This window comes from Triturus cristatus, chromosome 9, assembly GCF_964204655.1.
Source record: "Triturus cristatus chromosome 9, aTriCri1.1, whole genome shotgun sequence".
In the NCBI taxonomy this organism is placed as follows: Eukaryota; Metazoa; Chordata; class Amphibia; order Caudata; family Salamandridae; genus Triturus; species Triturus cristatus.
Window position 1 is genome coordinate 265,503,872 of NC_140592.1, and position 18,591 is coordinate 265,522,462.

At 44.8% G+C, this 18,591-nt stretch overlaps 1 protein-coding gene across 2 annotated transcripts in view; it reads right to left on the reverse strand.

Annotated features, from left to right (window-relative positions):
* Positions 1-18,591, reverse strand: part of NOL8 (nucleolar protein 8) — a 361,614-nt gene that overhangs the window by 17,495 nt on the left and 325,528 nt on the right. For both annotated transcript variants that reach the window (XM_085624883.1, XM_085624882.1), the window contains one exon: positions 1,886-1,968. In XM_085624883.1, coding sequence (XP_085481009.1) covers positions 1,886-1,968 — 83 coding nt within the window. The remainder of the gene's footprint in view (positions 1-1,885; positions 1,969-18,591) is intronic.

An 18,591-nucleotide genomic window follows, 5' to 3' on the forward strand; every position in this document is an offset into this window, starting at 1 on the left:
GCCACAGGCTATATTGCACTTGTAATACTGCAGACGGGAACTCAGTCAAGTTTGTGACAGAGTATCCTGTCTGCCAAACTCAAAATAGGAACCCCTGTGCTCTATATTGGAGAGGTCTGGTCACTAGGCTTCTCTCAGACCTGCTGCCTCCTGGCAAAGTGCAGTTCTGGGGAAGCATCACATGGAGAAGGCCAATTGGAACTCTGCACTACTTTAGCTTGGCCTGACCCCCTTGGTCACCAATGGTAGGTCACACTCCACTGTGCTTCAAGCTTTATAATGAGGTTTTAGGAGACAAGGGTACCCCGATATGCGAACCTGGGGAGATAAATAATTAAGGACAATGGTTCAGGTATGGCCTAAAAGTTCTAAAGAAAAGGTGACTCAAGAAGGGGCACTTGTTTTTTAAGAAGGGAAGTCGATTCCGTGGGGAGCAAAAGCCAAAGTACGTAAAGGGTCATGTAGGTCAAAAAGATGACAGGTATTTATTTAAACAAATTTAATTTTTTGAGTGCTCACATAATAAAAAGCGTGGTGTGAAATAGTGATAGTGGTTAAAAAAACATCGTATTGACAACAATATAGTTGAATTCCATAATTGATTTTTACAAGTTATAAGGAATTCATGTTGTGGGGTGGTCGACGGCGTTTCGAACCCAATTATTGGGGTTCATCTTCAGGACAATGGTGAGCAAGTTGGTTTGAAAGTTAAACTACTTGTAGAGTTATGGTGTAGTTCCTAGATGCTCCAAAATGGGAGGCAGGGGCTTCAGAAGGCACATTCTACTGCATTAGAATGTGCTGTTCTTCTCCGCCACAAAAAAAGTCAGCGCTGCTCTTCCTACCGCCCTCAACAGCATTCATTCTGTCCTCACCAAGCACCATGAATACTAGGTATATAGCCCCATTGGCTGCCTCTTGCCTCTAAGATATAGTAGGGACACATCTCCTTGGCACCTCGGGGAGACCCGCCACTGAGTCCCAATCCTAGTAGTCGGGAAAACCTATAGCTGGTGCCCCACTGCACAAAATAGAGGACTTATTCTTTTTCCCCTAGGTCCCAAAGCCCCACTTCTTCCCTGCTGCACAAGCTGAAAGCATGTAGTCATCAGGTAGTGCAGGCCCAAGACTGGAGCTCGCAGGCAGCCTTACCCTTGAGCGATGCGGAGGGTCCTTTTACCCTGGGCACCCTGAAGGTCTTTCCGCAGTAGTGTGGAACTGGTGGCTCAAATCCCGAGCCCCATTCATTGATGGTTGGCACTGGGTGTCCTCCTGAGGTGTTTCTAGTCAGTGATTTTCACTGACCCCTAGACTGCAGCACTTCTCTTGATCCTCATTGGGCCCAGGGATCATCTTTTATCTTACTCCCTTGAGAGGCACTAGCCCACCCCTCTAAAATGGAGGCAGTGGTTTACATTCGTACTGTATGCTACTCTGGGACAGAAACCAAAGTTGAATTATCTTTCAGGCCCAGATCAGCACTATTAACACTTGCAATGGAGGTTAGCCCAACATCAGTCTTTGGTTGTTTGGGTAGTGTAAGCATGCTGTATAGGTCTGGACTGAAGATGGGCAATAAGAATTCATAGCTCACGCCACGTCCTGTCAGTCACGCCACTCTGAGCGACTTTAGTGGATAATTTCAATCAAGTCAAGCAATACATCAAAGCATCTTACAACAATAGCCCGGGGCTCACATTAAACATTTAAAAACATACTATATACACACATCAAATGCACAAAAAACACAAAGCTAAACTTAGAAGCAATAAACTTCATTAGACAAAAAAACCAAAATCTATAAAATTACTCTCTGTAATGAGAAACAAACTGTAAGGAGTGACAACTGCACAGAGGAAGATTCTATGAATTTAAGTATGCATACCTCAAGTAATATTGTACGCCTTTCTTCCCAGGCTTCAAGGTCTTCATCGAGAGGAGATGACCGCCAGAACATTGTAGGACCCTCTATACAAAGACAGAGTGAGAGTAATATTAGGATTATTCAAAACTAAAATGGTTTGTTTGCTTGCAGTTGACTAGATTGGATTTAAACCATAATTCAGTAGCATGTGTGAAGAACTAGAAACGGGTTGTGTGCTGGAGGGAGGTATTTGGCAGAAGAGGCATTGTATACAGCTAGTATGTATGTCATTGTTTATACAGACTACATAGTTTCATACATGAATATTGTGTACTTGGACGTGCATTTAATTTGAAGGTGAATGTGTGAGTGCAGTTATGTGGAGCTTAGGGTAGAATGCTCCAGAAGCAATGTGAGTTGAATGAATGTGATGATGTCACAGATGGCATGTTGGAAAAGTTTTAATCCAACAGAAAGCAGTTATTAAGGAGGAGCTGAAAGAATGATCTGATGCAGAGAACAACCAGGGATTGAGCCGGACTTACCAGGGTAGAGTTTCATTAAAGTAAACCTAATTGGGAACTTCCCCATGGCGTTTAATGTGAAGTGTCCCATGTGTATGGAATCAAGATAATCGACTCTTATACAATGTGCTGCTGAAAGGTGATAGATGCACTCGGTACCCTAGAATAAAGATGGACCACCAGGATCCTTGATTTAACCCTCTACTAATGCTGACCAGTGCTGATCCTTGTTTGCAATATTTGGATCACTTCACTCGCACGTCTTCATAACTTTTCCTTCATAAAAGGTAGCCAAGGCAAACTGGCACACTTTCCCCCCAATGTTAGAGATTCTACAGTACCCAGGGATTGTAGATTATCCTGGAGGAAACAAAGAAAATAGCCAAAATATTGCAGAAAATCCATGTGAAATCCATGGTGCAAGCTGAAAGTAAATAAAAATTCTGAATTCAGCAAAGGGTAATTTGTGCAGATCGCGAATGGATTTCACAAAGCAACTATTTGTTAAAATGAAACACATATATATATATTTTTTGGCCCGATTGTTGATTTACAAAAGTAATATACGTTTACGTCGGTCATACTCTTCTGGTTGTAGGAATATATCATGTTTGTTTGGTGTCTAAAAGCATGCTGTACCCAGAGCCAAAAACTAACTAAGCTGCAGGTTATTTTGATTTTTTTGTTGTGAATCAACCTTGCATCAATCGCTATGGTAAAATCTAATGGATGAAAAAATGGGTATGCAGAAAACCTATGCATTTTTCAAATGTGTCCAAAATATTGAATTTAGGTGTAGTGGATATTTGTAGAACTCTAGATTTGGAGTTATCCACTCTATAATGTGATTTAGAGAGCATTTTGCCAAAAATGGAAAGAAGTTATCAAACTTTGCCTAAAATCATAAATTCTTTGCACATTTCTGCGAGGGAAACTTTCTGCAATCTTTGGGAACTTGAGCTGTGTGGAGGATTTTTGCACGCTGAGCTTTAAGCCAAGGTGATACAACAGATTAATGCAACCTATTGTGGAGGTGCATGTGAGGGTGCTTTCACTAGCCAATTGTTCAGGTACGAGAATAACTGGTGGCGCTGCCTCCAAAGAAAGGTTTCCACTGGGGCCAGGCTCTTCATGGGGTTGATGGGAATGGGGGCCAAGAGCAGATTTCAGTTCAAAAGGAAGTTATTTAAACTGATAGGGTTACCCTGACACCTGAGAATCTCTAATATGGAGTATGGTTTGAGTGTATGTGGATGCCAAAGTAAGCATCCTGTAGATCCAGGGAGGTAAAGAACTCTCCTTCCTGTTTCAACTGAGGATCTTCTTAAACGTTTGAAGGGCTACCATCCAAAATAACTGATTTTTTATGGACTTAAGCTCCCAGAGGTCCACATTTAGTCTCCATTCCCAACTTCTTTATCATCAGAAATAATCTGGAGTTAAAGTTTGGTTTATTTGACCCTTCAGAACATTTTCAATCATTCCTTTGGGGTGTATGAGGATTTACCTCTGCATTTCTTTATGATACTAGTGATGTTCACCTGGTGGAAAGCGACAAACTGACCTTTAAGGGAACTTCTGACGATGCCCTGATTCCACATTCTGTAGCACTTAGCGGCTGTTCTTGATATTTTAACATTCACATGCAAAGTGAAAGAATCGCCCTATCCAAGGCCTGAGTGGAGGGTGGAGGCACAAGCAGCATTAGGAAGACAGGCACACTTGGCACAACTGGGACACTTTTCACTAATTTCCAGGGACTGCTGGTAGGGTTGGTGCTGCCGAGCCCACCCGGAGCTATAACCCTTGTCATATTATTACTGCTTTTAAGAGTGGTATGGTCTGCCATGTCTGCTTTTTCGCACCACTACATACCTGGAAGGGCATCTGTACTTGAGATTGCCCAGGACGAGAGACGTGCGCATGTCAGCCTTTATCATCTACAGGGCATCGTCGACATGCTTCCAGAAGAGAGTCTCAATGTCGTACATGCCGATGATTTTGGCATGTACCTCAAGGCTGAAAGGGATGGACTATACCCAGATCCGTCTCCTAAGTACTACATTTGTGACATCCATTGCGGCAGCAATTACAGCTTCTACAGCATTCACACCATCTTAAATAATGGCTTTGGCGTCTTTTTTACATCCTCATGAATAAGATCTACCATAGGTGAGTGTCATGCCACATTTAGTGACCATATCATCCCAGGATGGCTAGGGCGTTGGCCTCCTTGATCGAGTTTGCCGCAATTGAGCTGACCCTGCATCCTAATGTTTCTACGTGATATCCCTTCCTTATCTGGGAAGATGACAGGTGTAACATGCTATTTGTATCTCCTTTGAGCTACTGCTGTTACGACAGAATCGAGCTTTAGATGTCAAGCAAAGAATGCTGGCACTGTATCTGGAGATCTATATTGTTTGTCAAGGTGGTGTGGTATGATTGGTATGCATCAGTTTTAGACAATACTTCCAAATTTCATTGAGAATTGCCATCAACTTCACTGATGTCCGAGGCTGTTCTCTAAATTTTTAGAAGAAGCATTGTTGTTCCATTGTCACAAGTGGTAAACCAATCTTTTTGGCTGCTCCTTCTAGCAAAGCAAGTGAAACAATCCAGAGACTCCGTCTACTGGGCTATGCTATCCCTGTCCTGTCTTGCTAACTATGATGTGTTTGCAAGGCTGAGTAATAAACAGAAAACTTGGATGCTTATTTCCCAGAAGGACAATCTTGCACTGCTGATGCACATGTATCTGTACTAGGCGTGTGCTGTGCCAGGTACTAATGAGCTGTCCAGAACACCTTTGCACTGAACAAAAACCAAAAAGTGTGGCACAATTTGGTGATGAGGGGCAGGAGAACGTATTTTCAAAAATGGGAAGAGTGCAGTCTGCAAAGGGGACCGTAAGGTGTAACATTATTGTCACCTCATACAACGAACTGTTTACAGGTGCATTTGCAATGAAAGCTTCCCTACATACACTGAGCAGCAATAGCATAGGTAACATCAGTGCTGGTTAACCCCACAATCCAACATCCAAACAAACAAGCCTAGGAAGTACAAGCTTTCTATCGACACATATAATAAGTGGTATATGAGCATCAACAGTGCATGCTTCCTTTGCACCAATGGAACAAGTGAAGCCAAGGAAGCAACCGTGAGAGTTAACCACACACAACATGCACTACATGCATCAACAGTGCAAGCAACACACTAAAGAGTTAAAGTGCAGGCAGAATCAGTGAAATAGAACACACACACGCATGCATGGACACGCACGCACACATATGCACTTAACCCTCTCACCCCACTTATCAGCAGAACAGGCTTTCCTTAGTTGCACAGAGAACAAGAACCACACAGGCATCACGCAGAGAAGTAATACAGTGGTGGGTGTGCAGCGAGAGTGCGGGGAGAAAAGGATGCTGCCTCCTGTCTTCTAACAGTTCATTTTGTTGGGAGAAACTTAAAATGCTGCCTACACTTATGTACCTGTGTTTTCTGTTAGTGAGGCTTGTTGACCATCATTTCCCTATGCATAAGGGGAAGAGCAGCGTGCAAGGGGGCACACTATATTTGCACACAGTAAATGGGTACAACACAGGTTACAGCTGTACATTCTTTACCCATTCACGGGAAACTGAACTCAAATTTTCCTCACATTTTTCCAAAGGAATGGCGTTTGTAGGGTGTCAAATTTATCACAGGGGCTGGCCTTAGTTTAAAAAATAACAAATCACAGGAGTCGTTTTCCATGCTCACATAGATCCTTTGCTTCCCTTCTACAGGGGAAACTCTTCCATACCCACATTTTTCTGCTGCTCATCCATCCTCTTGATGACTGGTTTAGGATCACCGAGACTCATCTCCTCTTGGCTCTCCTCTTCTCTTCATGGCTCTATATTCAAGTCAGTTTCAATGTTTTCTAAACTATACCCTAAAACCTTTACTCAAAACTTTGCCCTAGTAAGTTTGTCACCATCAGTATCATATTATGACTTCTTCCTACACTGCTGCTGTGCTCAACTGTACTTACTGGTTTCTTATGGTATTCCCATTTTCTTTTCCATTTTGATATTTTGTTCTCAAAATGTTTTAATTTTACTTTACAGAGGCAATTTGTGATCTGGGTTATTAAGTAAAACCCCGAAGAGACTAAACACCAACTTAATGATTTGATAAGATATAAAATGTTTAATCTATGAAACACACAAAAGGTGATGGGAGGCTACTTGCAATAATTGTAACCACAGGCAATAGCTTGGGGTAGCAATCCAACCCATCATTCTTTGTCTCACCATTCCACCTCAGTTTAGACCCAGGCATATGCAAATCAGTCTTGACCCTGCTCCTCATGGGAACAGTTCAACCAGAACTGCCAAGACAGGTCGACCCTGAACTAAAACCCAAGCAACCCAGGAGCAGTTTCCCCTAGTTCAGCCAGGTACAGCTTGGTTCCAGTGACACAGTGAGCATGTACCCCACATCTATGCATACCCATGCCACTTAGGGCAGTACATGAAATACACAAAAGGTGATGGGAGGCTGTTAGACTTATTGCAAGCAGCCTCCCATCACCTTTTGTTTGTTTCATGAACAAAGATCTAGCACGTGAAATGATGCTCAGTCTGGAGGAGTTACTGATAAAGTGGCAATAATTTGGCTATTTTACATGAGGAGGAAGTTCAGTTTCTGAAAGCTGAATGTCCCACAGTTGCCACATTCTATTTGTTGCCCTAGGTCCACTAACCAATGTACTTGGCAGACCCATAATACCTAGTATTAGTAGCATTAGGGAATAAACAGAAAATACATTGAATTACAATAGTTTGTTACTTGAATCAGTAACTAGTTTGTCATAATCCATCAACTGAAATTGTGAACCAGATTAATGTGTTGCCTTGCAAGTAAATTACGTGCTGCTCACATGAGTTTTGTTTACATGAGGATGGTCTATAAGGATAAGTTACTTACCTGTAATCCTAGTTCTCTTCCAGGGGTATACTCATCAAAGTCATAAGCACTGAATAATCCCCGCCCACTTGCGGGATCCCGGAGAATATATAAAAATACATGTATATGTATATAAACACTGCAACAGAGAACATACACTGTAATAGTGTTCAAACACAACCCTTTATTTTCAGCAAAAAGGCAAGTAATAGCAGGCAATTAGCTCATAGGCCGCATAGAAGAAAAAAACGTCACAGTATCAAAAAAAACACAGGCACCCTGCCTTTAAGGATTCCAAGAACCTGTACACCGTGCCTTTAAGGCAGTGGTTCCCAAACTTTTTTAACCCGTGGCTCCCTTGACCTAATTGGCAGTTGGCCGTGGCTCCCCACCATTTTTGAAACATATTTTATTTTGTCAATTTGACTATCACAACGCAGGGCTCTGTACTCCAGAGACGTCTGCCATATCTATCATACATATACATGCAAGCAAATGACAGTTGTGTATGCAAAAAAACAAGCATTTACAATGCAATGGTCTCGGCATTGTTAAAGTTAGACCTATTGGCATTGCTCATGACATTTTTTTTTTGTTTTTAAAACATTATTTACAATGTCAATAGCTTAATCCCTCTCAAATGCGAGCCACACACACAAAGCCACCCACACACACAGAGCCACTCACATAGCTACCTACACACACACAGTTACCCACACACAGACAAAGCCCCACGCATAGAGCCACCTACAATAAAAGCCACCCACACAGAGCCACACACACAGAGCCTCCCACACGCACACAGGTCTATTGGAGTTTACAACTATACAGAGACTCTCAAAGATCTTAGGCCCCCTTTTGACCCAAGCTATCCTTCTGAGCATGTTCATATGTTGGAACAAGGAAAATCTGCTGTTGGCTCTGGAATTACAACATTGGTTTCCAACTGAGAATCATTTTCAAGTGAACCCGGTCTAAGTTGAAGAACATTAGCTAACACAAACACAAACGAGGTATGCAAAGCACCCAAAAAAGGGAGGTTACTAGATAGGGGCTGCTCCCACCACCAGTCACACCAGTGACCCCTTTAGGTGTATATTCTTTACCACGGTTAGTAGGAGATTCACGGAAAACAAATGAAGGCTTGTCCAATAGCACCGATGATGAATAACGATGGATTAAACCCATATCTGTGACTGGGGTGAATGTTTTGCCAATGTGCAACATTCCGTCCATCATCTTGTGTGTTTTCCTATTTATAACCACATACATGCTACCCTGAGATTGTTCATACAGGGGATAGGGGAAGTTACACCACAGCCTCCTTCATAGAACTGAAAACCCATTAGTACCAGTTTAACATCCAAATATCACAACAGAGCAATAGAAAGGGATCAGTCCAGCTTTGCAAAGGGCCTTCCACTGTGCAGTAACACGTGTCTTCGCATGTTTTGTAACTTTTGAACAGTTTGAGCTAGAAACAAAAACATTTGTCAAAATCTGCAGCTGCAGCAGATGATGGATTATGTGGCGAATGCGGCAAATCTACAATTATACGAAAATCGCTGCAGCCACATAGTTGCATAGTTCCATTGGCCCTGGTTATAGGAGAGAAAGATAAGCAGTGACAGGAGGGAATAGAATGACACTAGAAAAGCGATTATATAGTGTAGTGGGGCAGTGACAGAAGAGAGTGGACTGTGTATGACTACAGAATTTAGGGCAATGCCAACGGCAGGATGGGCAGAGACATGTTGTGTAACGAAGAGATGAGCAGTGATTGGAGAGGGGGACATGGGAAGTGAAAGGAGAGAGAACAGTAACATGGGGAAGAGTTAGAGGAGGTTAGTGACAGGAGGGAGAAGTAATATGTGAAAACCTTACTACGCCCGGTGTGAAGCTCTCCGAGGATGGAGAGGGAAACAGCAAAACGCGGGACAACACGCAAGAGCTATAGAAGAAGAGGACAAAGATTGAGTAACATCAGTGTGAACAGATTTTTAAATGCTGGAGTTCCTTTCTGTTAGATAGGGTGGAAACACAAAAAATCAAATCTGAGCTTTCCTATTTAGAGCACAGTCTCAAAAGCAAACAAAGAGAGCACTTAGAAGAAACAGCAGTAAAAGTATAAGAGATTCGAAAAACTGTTTCTTCATTACAGAAAATGAGGTCCGGTGAAAGTGCAGACATACAGTGTAGGTTCGTCCTGGGATTGGGACCGACAGTCGAGGGGTGGTTATCATCAAGATACTGTGGGGTTCAGAGGTTCGTAGGGAGCCTGTTTATTGAATGGGATTTATAGGACGTGTTCCATAGGCCCAGAGATGGTAGGGGTGAAGGGGGAAGGTTTCATATACATAAATTGACAATGGAGGCAATGTTTTCAAACCACGGTATTCTGACGATTTGGCTAGATTTCTTTTTTATTGTTAATCAAGAACATAGCAACCAGGATGCTTTAGATTATTTCTTAAGAGCCTAGGACCAGAGCTCTTACGTCGTGAGAACTCACCAAAATGATATGAACAGAGGGTACTTTGGAGGAGGGACTCGTCATTAGATTGGTGGCTATAAAGTGACAATGTTTTGGGAGGAAAAGAGAGAAAACAGAAGCTCCGAGCTCGTGACGGATAATGAGAGGATTGAAACAGACTAAAAGGGCACAATAAGGGACGTAATATAAAGGAACCAACAGATTGAAAATAAAGCTGTGAGTGGGGATCTAAGCACAAGAAAGCGTGAGGGGAATGGGTGAAAGAATGAAAGAAAAAGAAATCAAGGAATACAAAGACAGAAGGGACTAGGATGAGATGTGCGTGGGCGCACTAAGAAAAAGATTCTCGAATAAGGAATAAAATGAACACTGCCTACGATTATGATACATGGACAATGAAAATAAACATGAAGAGCAGGCAATCCAATGCCCCTAAAGCAGAATCATAAGCTCTTGGGTCATATTACTATATATATATATATATTACTATATTATCTACTGGCGGTCGCCAGTAGATAGTTATAGTTAGGACCGTGTTTCCATAGGAAATCCGCAACATTCTATTTGGAATAACTTTGGCGCCGGTTGACGAATCCTCGCGAATTTTTCAAAACTAATGGGGCGCTACGCTCCGCTCCTACCCTGAAAGTCTCGGGGGGATTCGTCAAGCGGGGGCTGAGAAAAAAGGGGGGTCCCAAAACGCGTTTTCCCCATGCATTTTCCCATAGGACCTTTAGTCCGAGCTACAGCCCGAACGGCTGAACAGAATTACTTGAAATTGGGCAGAGAGGTAGTCCTCAGGTCAGGGATGTGCCTTTTGCAGGTCTGGTGTAAATCTGTTCAGTAGGTCCTGAGAAAATAGCATTTAAATCAATATATATATCTGTAAGCGCGCTCCGTGCGCTTACGGTAAGCTTACCGTACGCGTACGGTGCCGTGCGCGAGCTCAATTCTGATTGGTGGTTACATGACTGTAAACATTCGAATCGGTCGAAATCAGAAAGTATCGGCCGCCATTTTCTGTCTCTCGCACTGAAAAACAAAGGTTGATAACATGAAAAGGGGGCAACGAAGAGAGTTGCAGACTCCCTAGCGTTCGTCAGGGGGTTCACGAAGGACCAAAAAGTATGAAAAATAAATTTAATAATTTAAAAAAAAAATCGCGGAGTACGCGTACCGTACGCGTACGGTAAAAAAACAAAAAAAAACAAAAAAAAAAAAGAATTTACAATCACATTTAATATAGAAATCTAAGGACCCCCAAGGGAGAAAAAAACAATTGATATTTTGTAAAAAATGGCGAGGCGTGCACGGTACGAAATGCGCAACGCGGGCGCTCCGTGCGCGAAGCGCACAGAGTGCCCACAGCGCGCGCACGGTGCGCGAAGTGCACCGTGCGCGCAAAAATTAAAAATAAATACATAACTTAGCATTTAAAAAAACGTACAAATTCACTGAAAAAACCATAGGTTTCACACATGTTATAGTTAGGAATTAGCATTTAAAAAACCTTGCAAATTCACTTAAAAAACCATAGGTTTCACACAAGTTATAGTTAGCTGTACATTTCACTCGTAAAAAACCAATGAAATTCCACGTTATAGTTAGATCAGGTAACTATAACTTGCGCGACCGCAATGCACAATGTGTCATTTCAGATGTCATCATTGATGTCATGAGTGATGTCACAGACCATGTCATAAATGATGTAATATGTGACGTCATCAGCAGTGCATTGCGGGGGCGCAAGTTATAGTTACCTGATCTAACTATAACGTGGAATTTCATTGGTTTTTTACGAGTGAAATGTACAGCTAACTATAACTTGTGTGAAACCTATGGTTTTTTAAGTGAATATATATATATATCTATATATCTATATATATATAATATTATATTATATAATATATATACATATTACACAGCACACGGAGCACTCACCTAACGGCGGTGTGCGCCGGAATAGTTCGCCTCTGTGGGGACACTGCCGGAGCCACTCCCAGGACGCGCCGACCTAGGCCTGCTGCAGCCTTCTACGCTTGGATCCGAGACACCGTCAAAACCTGCACGGCAAGCGCAGCCGCTCACTCGGTCCCTCGCTGGCCCTGCCGGGATTGGTGGCGACAACAGAGAATCCTCCTGATGTGCCCACGTGTCGCCAGAGCCCGGATGGTGGAGGGCTGAGTCGGAGGCCGCGGCTGCTGTTAGGGGAACCAGCCGGATCCATTGAGCCGGTGAGTCCAGAGCATGGCCTGCTTACCTTAGCTGCGCGTCCCCGCAAGTGAAGTTCCCAGCTGCGAGGTGCAGTCTGGTGTGTAGCGGGGGCTCACGTTCCACACTCGCATGGCTGACCGGGCCAGGGGGAAAGGCCGCTGCTGAACACAAGCCACACACGCTGGGGTTCGGGTATATGCGGAGAAGGCCGAACCCCAATACTGCGCTAAACTTGCTGCCCCTGTGGGGGTCCATACACCACGTGGGCACGCCTCAGTGAACACTGAAGCCCATAATGATCACAAACCTGCAGGCACACTTTCAGCTGGGTGCTGAGCAGAGGAGCAGCGGCAGATCGGCACAAACGCCTGCAGGGTAAACAAGACACATCACACAACGCGCCAGTAGGCTCTCTGATTGGTTGACAAGGTCCACCAATCACAGTGCTTATTTGGTAGTTGCCAACCAATCAGAGAGCCGACTGGCGCGTGTCCTAGCTCTTACAGATCTTAAACATTGTCCCCATTATGTAGGAATATCGCACTATTTTACGTAATGGGGGTTGTCTTTTCAACTCATTGTAAGATTATCGAAACATTGCCATTAACTCCGGCGCTTTCAGGTAAGCTACTCTTGCAAATAACAGGAATTTCACCCCCTTAGAATGATAGGTGTAGTGCCACCATTAACAACCCTTTATGCTCTACCACGGAAATTGCTTCAGGGTTTAGGTCTTCCTTTCTCATCTACCACTTCGTGTCACATCCACAGCAAATGTAAGCAACCTCCTATGTATGGCCCCTGCACACACACTGCAAGCACCATGAGAAACCACCGCGCCTTGGCAAAGTACAGCAAATACGTGTGCCAACAGCTTGCGTCGGTGTCTTGGTTACTACTTCTATTCAGAGTACGGCCACAAGAATAATTTCCTTTAGCCGGTGTACACCCCTGAGTGGATACGCCCCCTGCCTACCAACCCCCCCATGGGAAACCCAGATGTTTTCTCCTTGGGGGAGTCAGCGTGCTCGCCTAGACACACAGAAGAGGTGCTTCTTGTGGTGTTGTCACAAGACTAAGAGTCGGTAGAGGTAGCTTATCTGAGCAGGCGCAGGCAGCATTCCCTCCTCACTGCCCAAATAACGCAATATCCGAGGCCGGAAGAGCCTTGCCGGGGCGAAGAGAAGCACGGCAACCCCCAAGTCACTATCAGACTACAAGGCCACAGATCCTCGTCGCCCAGGCATTTACCTCAAGATCCCCCACACCTCCTTGCTGGCTCCTCCGTTTCTTTTCCGGGACTTCCAGTTGCTTCTCTCCAACGATCAAAATGGCGGCTCCAGCAGGGACGAGCGTGAGTCCAAAAGAGCGCGTCACAGTAATGGGGGCGCGTACACAGTAGTAAGCAGCCCCGCCCATTACTGGGGAGATAGAGGCGGAGCGCAAATCCAAGCTGTCCTGTTATCTGGATATAACTGTATAAAAGTTGTACCATTGTTAAAAGCCGGCCATAAACACGTTCTGCTGGAACACGCAGAGTGCTTTTCACTATGAGCCTCACAATAATGGCTCCAATGTAACCAGGTCTCACACACACAGCAGCGCTTACGGGCTGCGAGGAGCAGCGGCAGATCGGCACAAACGCCTGCAGGGTAAACAAGACACATCACGCCAGTAGGCTCTCTGAATGGTTGACAAGGTCCACCAATCACAGTGCTTATTTGGTAGTTGCCAACCAATCAGAGAGCCGACTGGCGCATGTAGGCAGCGTGAAGACATGCTGTCTTGTGGGCGTGTAAGGGGCGGGCTGCCAAAAATCGAAAAGCAACAAAAAAGCAATAAAAAAAACGCCCCCGAATCCGAAAAGGACGGGGCCTGTTCGGAGTGACAAACCTCTTCTCCAATGGCTGGCCAGCATTCAAGAGGCCAGCCAATGGAGAAGAAGAGAGAAGAGGGGCGGGTTCAAGCCCCTCTTCTCCAAGTCAATAAATCTTACGAGCGAGACTGCGCAAGCGCAGCCTTCGCTAGCCGAGACCTAAAAAAGGAAAAAAATAATTTTAAAATATAGAATAAAAACAAAATCACAATATGTAACAAGTGCATATTTGAAAACACTTAGTTTCTCCTCCCTTAACTCCCCCCTACTTCCCCCAAGCATTTTGTGGTCAAAGCAATCCTTTTTGTTTTTCTATCCTCAATGCAGCAAGTTTCTTTTTTGTTTTATTCAGGATTTGAATTTTACCTGCTGGACCATGCAAAAGACTGATAAATATTGGCAGAGCCCACTGGTCTAATCATTTTCAAAATTTCACACATGAAATGCGAGTCTGGCTGCTAGTTGTAGAAAATAAACGCAATAGCCTAGGGGCATCGGTGGATGCTATAGATGTGGGGGTATGACCACTGACTCATTGTCCGTGAAATTGCCCTCCCTCGCAGCTCCACCATTAAGTGAGGCCTTCCCCCACCCAAGCCTCTGCACTCTCGAGTGTTGGTGTTTGAGGCCCTCCTCCACCCGCAGGTTTCACCTGCGCCTCATCCCTGGTGGTCCAGTGGACCTCCGTCTCCATTCTCTTGCTCCGCTTTTTCTCTCCTTTTTCACTTGTTTTTTCCCTCACTTCTATCTCCCCCCTTCACTCTCCTTCTGGGTCTTTCCTCCATTTTCTGTCGTTTCCCCCTCATTTCAAGCTCCCCCCTTCACTCTCCTTCTGTGTCTTTCCTCCGTTTTTTACACTAATCTCAATCTCCCCCTTTCACTCTCCTGTGTCCTCTGTGTCATTCCTCCACTCTTTCTTGCACTTTTTCTGTCGTTTCCCCCTCATTTCAAGCTCCACCCTTCACTCTCCTTCTGTGTCTTTACTTCGTTTTTCACTCGTTTTTTACCCCCATCTCAATCTCCCCCTTTCACTCTACTGTGTCCTCTGTATCTTTCCTCCACTCTTTCTTGCACTTTTTCTGTCGTTTCCCCCTCATTTCAAGCTCCCTCCTTCACTCTCCTTCTGTGTTGTTCCTCAGTTTTTTTACCCTCATCTCTGCTATATATCGTTTTCTCTAGTCTAGAATCTTTCTTGCATATATCTCTCTTTATTTCGGGACGTAACCAAAAACGCGTAGTACAATTTTTTCATTTGCACGCCTGACAATATGACTTTTACTGGTCTACATTGAAGGCCCTTCGAGTAAAACAGAATTATATAATTCTTCTTCTGCTCAGATGAGGAGATGTCGACTTAAATAATAGCAGCGAGGCGATTCATAATGTTTGTGACAACTGATTGATTCCGGTCTCCCCATGTAGGAAAAGAAAGAAAATGGGGCTTGGCTTGTTAGAAATGAAGCCTGTGCGCGGCGTTTGTGTGTTTATTCATGCGTGAGTGTGATCTTGTGTTTGTTTTTATAGCGCACTATTACTCTGGTGTTCTGGCACTCTGCACTTCTGACATCGCTGCAAAGAGGGCCTAAAGTCTAAAAGTCAAAAGCACTTGGCAAGGGCTCTCAGAGAAGAGACACATAGGAGGTCGTGAAGGGGGGAGGCCGCACGCTCAGCATGTTAGCAGTGTACGATGGCGGAGGTGCCCGGACGTTAAAACCTGGTCTCTTTGGTCAGACAGAGGAAGGCTAGCGTAGAAGAGGAATGAACACACATATTATTAAACTTTTTTTTTTCCTCTGTCTTGACCGCACATACCCATTTGTAACTTCTAAAGAGGGTCCCACGAGGCACGGCAGGGCGGGCGAGCTGCATATGCCAGTAATGGCGCGGAGGCTACGTCTGCCAGTAATGACGCAGAGGCTACGTCTGCGAAAACACGTGCGTACGCATGTACGTACGCTCTTGGGCCAAACCATTGTCCCCGCATTAAGCAGGTGACATTTGTAACTCCCCCGTACTTTGCATATCTTGCGCTAAGCTGCAATACGTTCATCCTGCATTCAGGCCCTGGTAGGGCCTCAAAAAGACGCATAGTATTTTACTGCCTGCACACGGACAGACGCTATCTTTCCCACATCGTGCGCGGCGCCCCTGGCTACTGATAACGGCGCACCAGGGCGCCGCGGCGCACAGTTTGGGAACCACTGCTTTAAGGCATCCAGGAGCCCCCTGCTCCCATCATGCACCACAGGTGACCGTTAGGTCACTTCTTTTTAACGGTGTACAAACAGAGGAATCGTGGTAGGAAATTTGAAAATAATATCATACTGTTAATACTCGTCCGGGGAGGAGGGAGGGTTGCTTATGACTTTGATGAGTATACCCCTGGAAGAGAACTAGGATTACAGGTAAGTAACTTATCCTTCTCTTCCAGGGGATGCTCATCAATAGTCATAAGCACTGAATAGAATAGCAAGCCCATACCCACTTCCCTGCGGACGAGTAGCAGTATAAGTACATGAAATACCACATTTTACGGATGAGATCACCCAAACAAATTGCCCAAACTGAGCATCCACTTGTGTGTCCGAGTCTAAACAGTAATGGCGAGTGAAAGTGTGTACTGATCGCCACGTGGCTGCTTTACAAATTTCTGCAATAGGTACATTCCTGAGGAGAGCCGTAGTAGAGGCTTTTCATCTGGTAGAATGGGCCTTAGGTTTGCCCGGGAGGGCTTTGTTGGCCAGTCGATAGCAGCAAGATATACAAGACAAAATCCACCTAGACATAGATCTTTTGGAAGCCGCAGAACCAGTATTTATGGAACCATAGTTTATTAACAGTCGGTCTGATTTTCTCAAGCCCTTTGTATTGTCCAGGTAGAACTTTAAAACCCTCTTAAGGTCCAGAGAATGGAGGGACCTCTCAGGAGGAGTTGAGGGATTGGGAAAAAAAGTGGGTAGAGTGATGACCTGATTGATATGGAAATCCGAAACCACCTTAGGTAGAAAACTCGGATGGGTTTTAACACCACTCTGTTTGCATGAAAAACAGTATAAGGTTCTTTACAACACAAGGCCTGGATCTCGCTAACCCTGCGTGCAGAGGTGATGGCGACTAGAAAAGCAGCTTTCCATGACAAGTGCTGCAGAGAAGCCTTATGAATAGGCTCAGAAGGAACACCCATGAGTTTAGCCAGAACTATGTTAAGCTCCCAAGGTGGAACTGGAGACCTATTCAGAGGGTAAACCTTCTTTATCCCCTCCAGAAAATCTTTAACTACCGGAATTTGGAAAAAGGACACCTGTGTAGGAGACTTTCTGTAAGCAGTGATAGCTGCTAAATGAACTTTTATGGAAGAGAACTGCAGGTCAGAATTGGCCAAATGTAGTAAATAGGGCAAGATCACCTGCTCTTGTCCCTACACTGGATCATGACCATTGTTCCTGCACCACAAGTAAAAACGCAGTCACTTGAAAGCGTAGGATTTCCTGGTGGAGGGTCTCTTGGCTTCCTTGAGAATGTTCATACATTCCGAAGGCAAGTTTAAATGTCCATACTAAAGGACTTCAGGAGCCATGCCGTCAATCTCAGGGATAATAGATTGGGATCAAATATCTTCCAGTCGTTCTTGGTCAACAAGTCTGGGTGACATGGTAACCTCCCATGAGGAACTTCTGACAGCTGAAGAAGGTCCGGGCACCACCACTGATGAGGCCACTCCAGAGCTATCAGAAACATTCTGGTGTTGGACCTGTAGAATTTGTTGATTACGGCAGGAATCAACGGAATTGGTGGAAAAGCGTACAGCAATGTCTGAGACCATTTTATCAAAAGGGCATTTCCCCGTGTGCTTGGTTGATGGAACCTGGATGCAAAGACGGGGCATTTGGCGTTTAACACGTCTGCAAACAGATCTATATCTGGCACTCCCCATTGCTGGAAAATGTCCTGCGTGACCTCGTTGTTGAGCACCCAGTCGTGAGCTTCGACGAAGTCCCGGTTTCGGCCATCTGCTTGGACGTTTAGATTTCCTGGAAGGTAAATGGGCACTATACTTAGATTTCTTGCGGGACGCCATTTCCCGATGGTTTGCGCTTCCAGAGACAGAGGTGTCGACCTGGTACCCCCTGCTTGTTCAAATATTACATTGTCGTGGTGTTGTTTGTTTGAACCAACAGGGCGCTGGACTGAAGAGAGGGGAGCAGGGATTTGAGAGCTAGGTGTACCGCTCTCAGCTCCAACAGGTTGATGTGATATCCTTGCTCTACCTCTGACCAGAGTCCTTGCGCTTGGAGAGGGCCCATATGACCGCCCCAACCCTGAAGAGACGCGCCCGTGATGAGTGTCTGGACAGGAGGGTCCTGATGAAAAGGAACTCCTTTCAGTAGGTGAGAACGTTTCATCCACCATTTGATGGAATCCTTGGCTGATTGAGGGAGAAACAACTGGTCTTCCCAGAGACCCGATGTCTGTATCCACTGGTCCTCCAGCGATTGCTACAGAGGACGCATGTTCAATCTGGCATTCGGAACGATGAAAATGCACAATGCCACTGAACCCAGAAGCGATGAAACTTGTCTGGCTGTGGGATGTTGAGAGATGAGAAGATTGCGACATTTTTCCCTGATTGAGGATAATCGCTCCTCCGAAGGACATACGC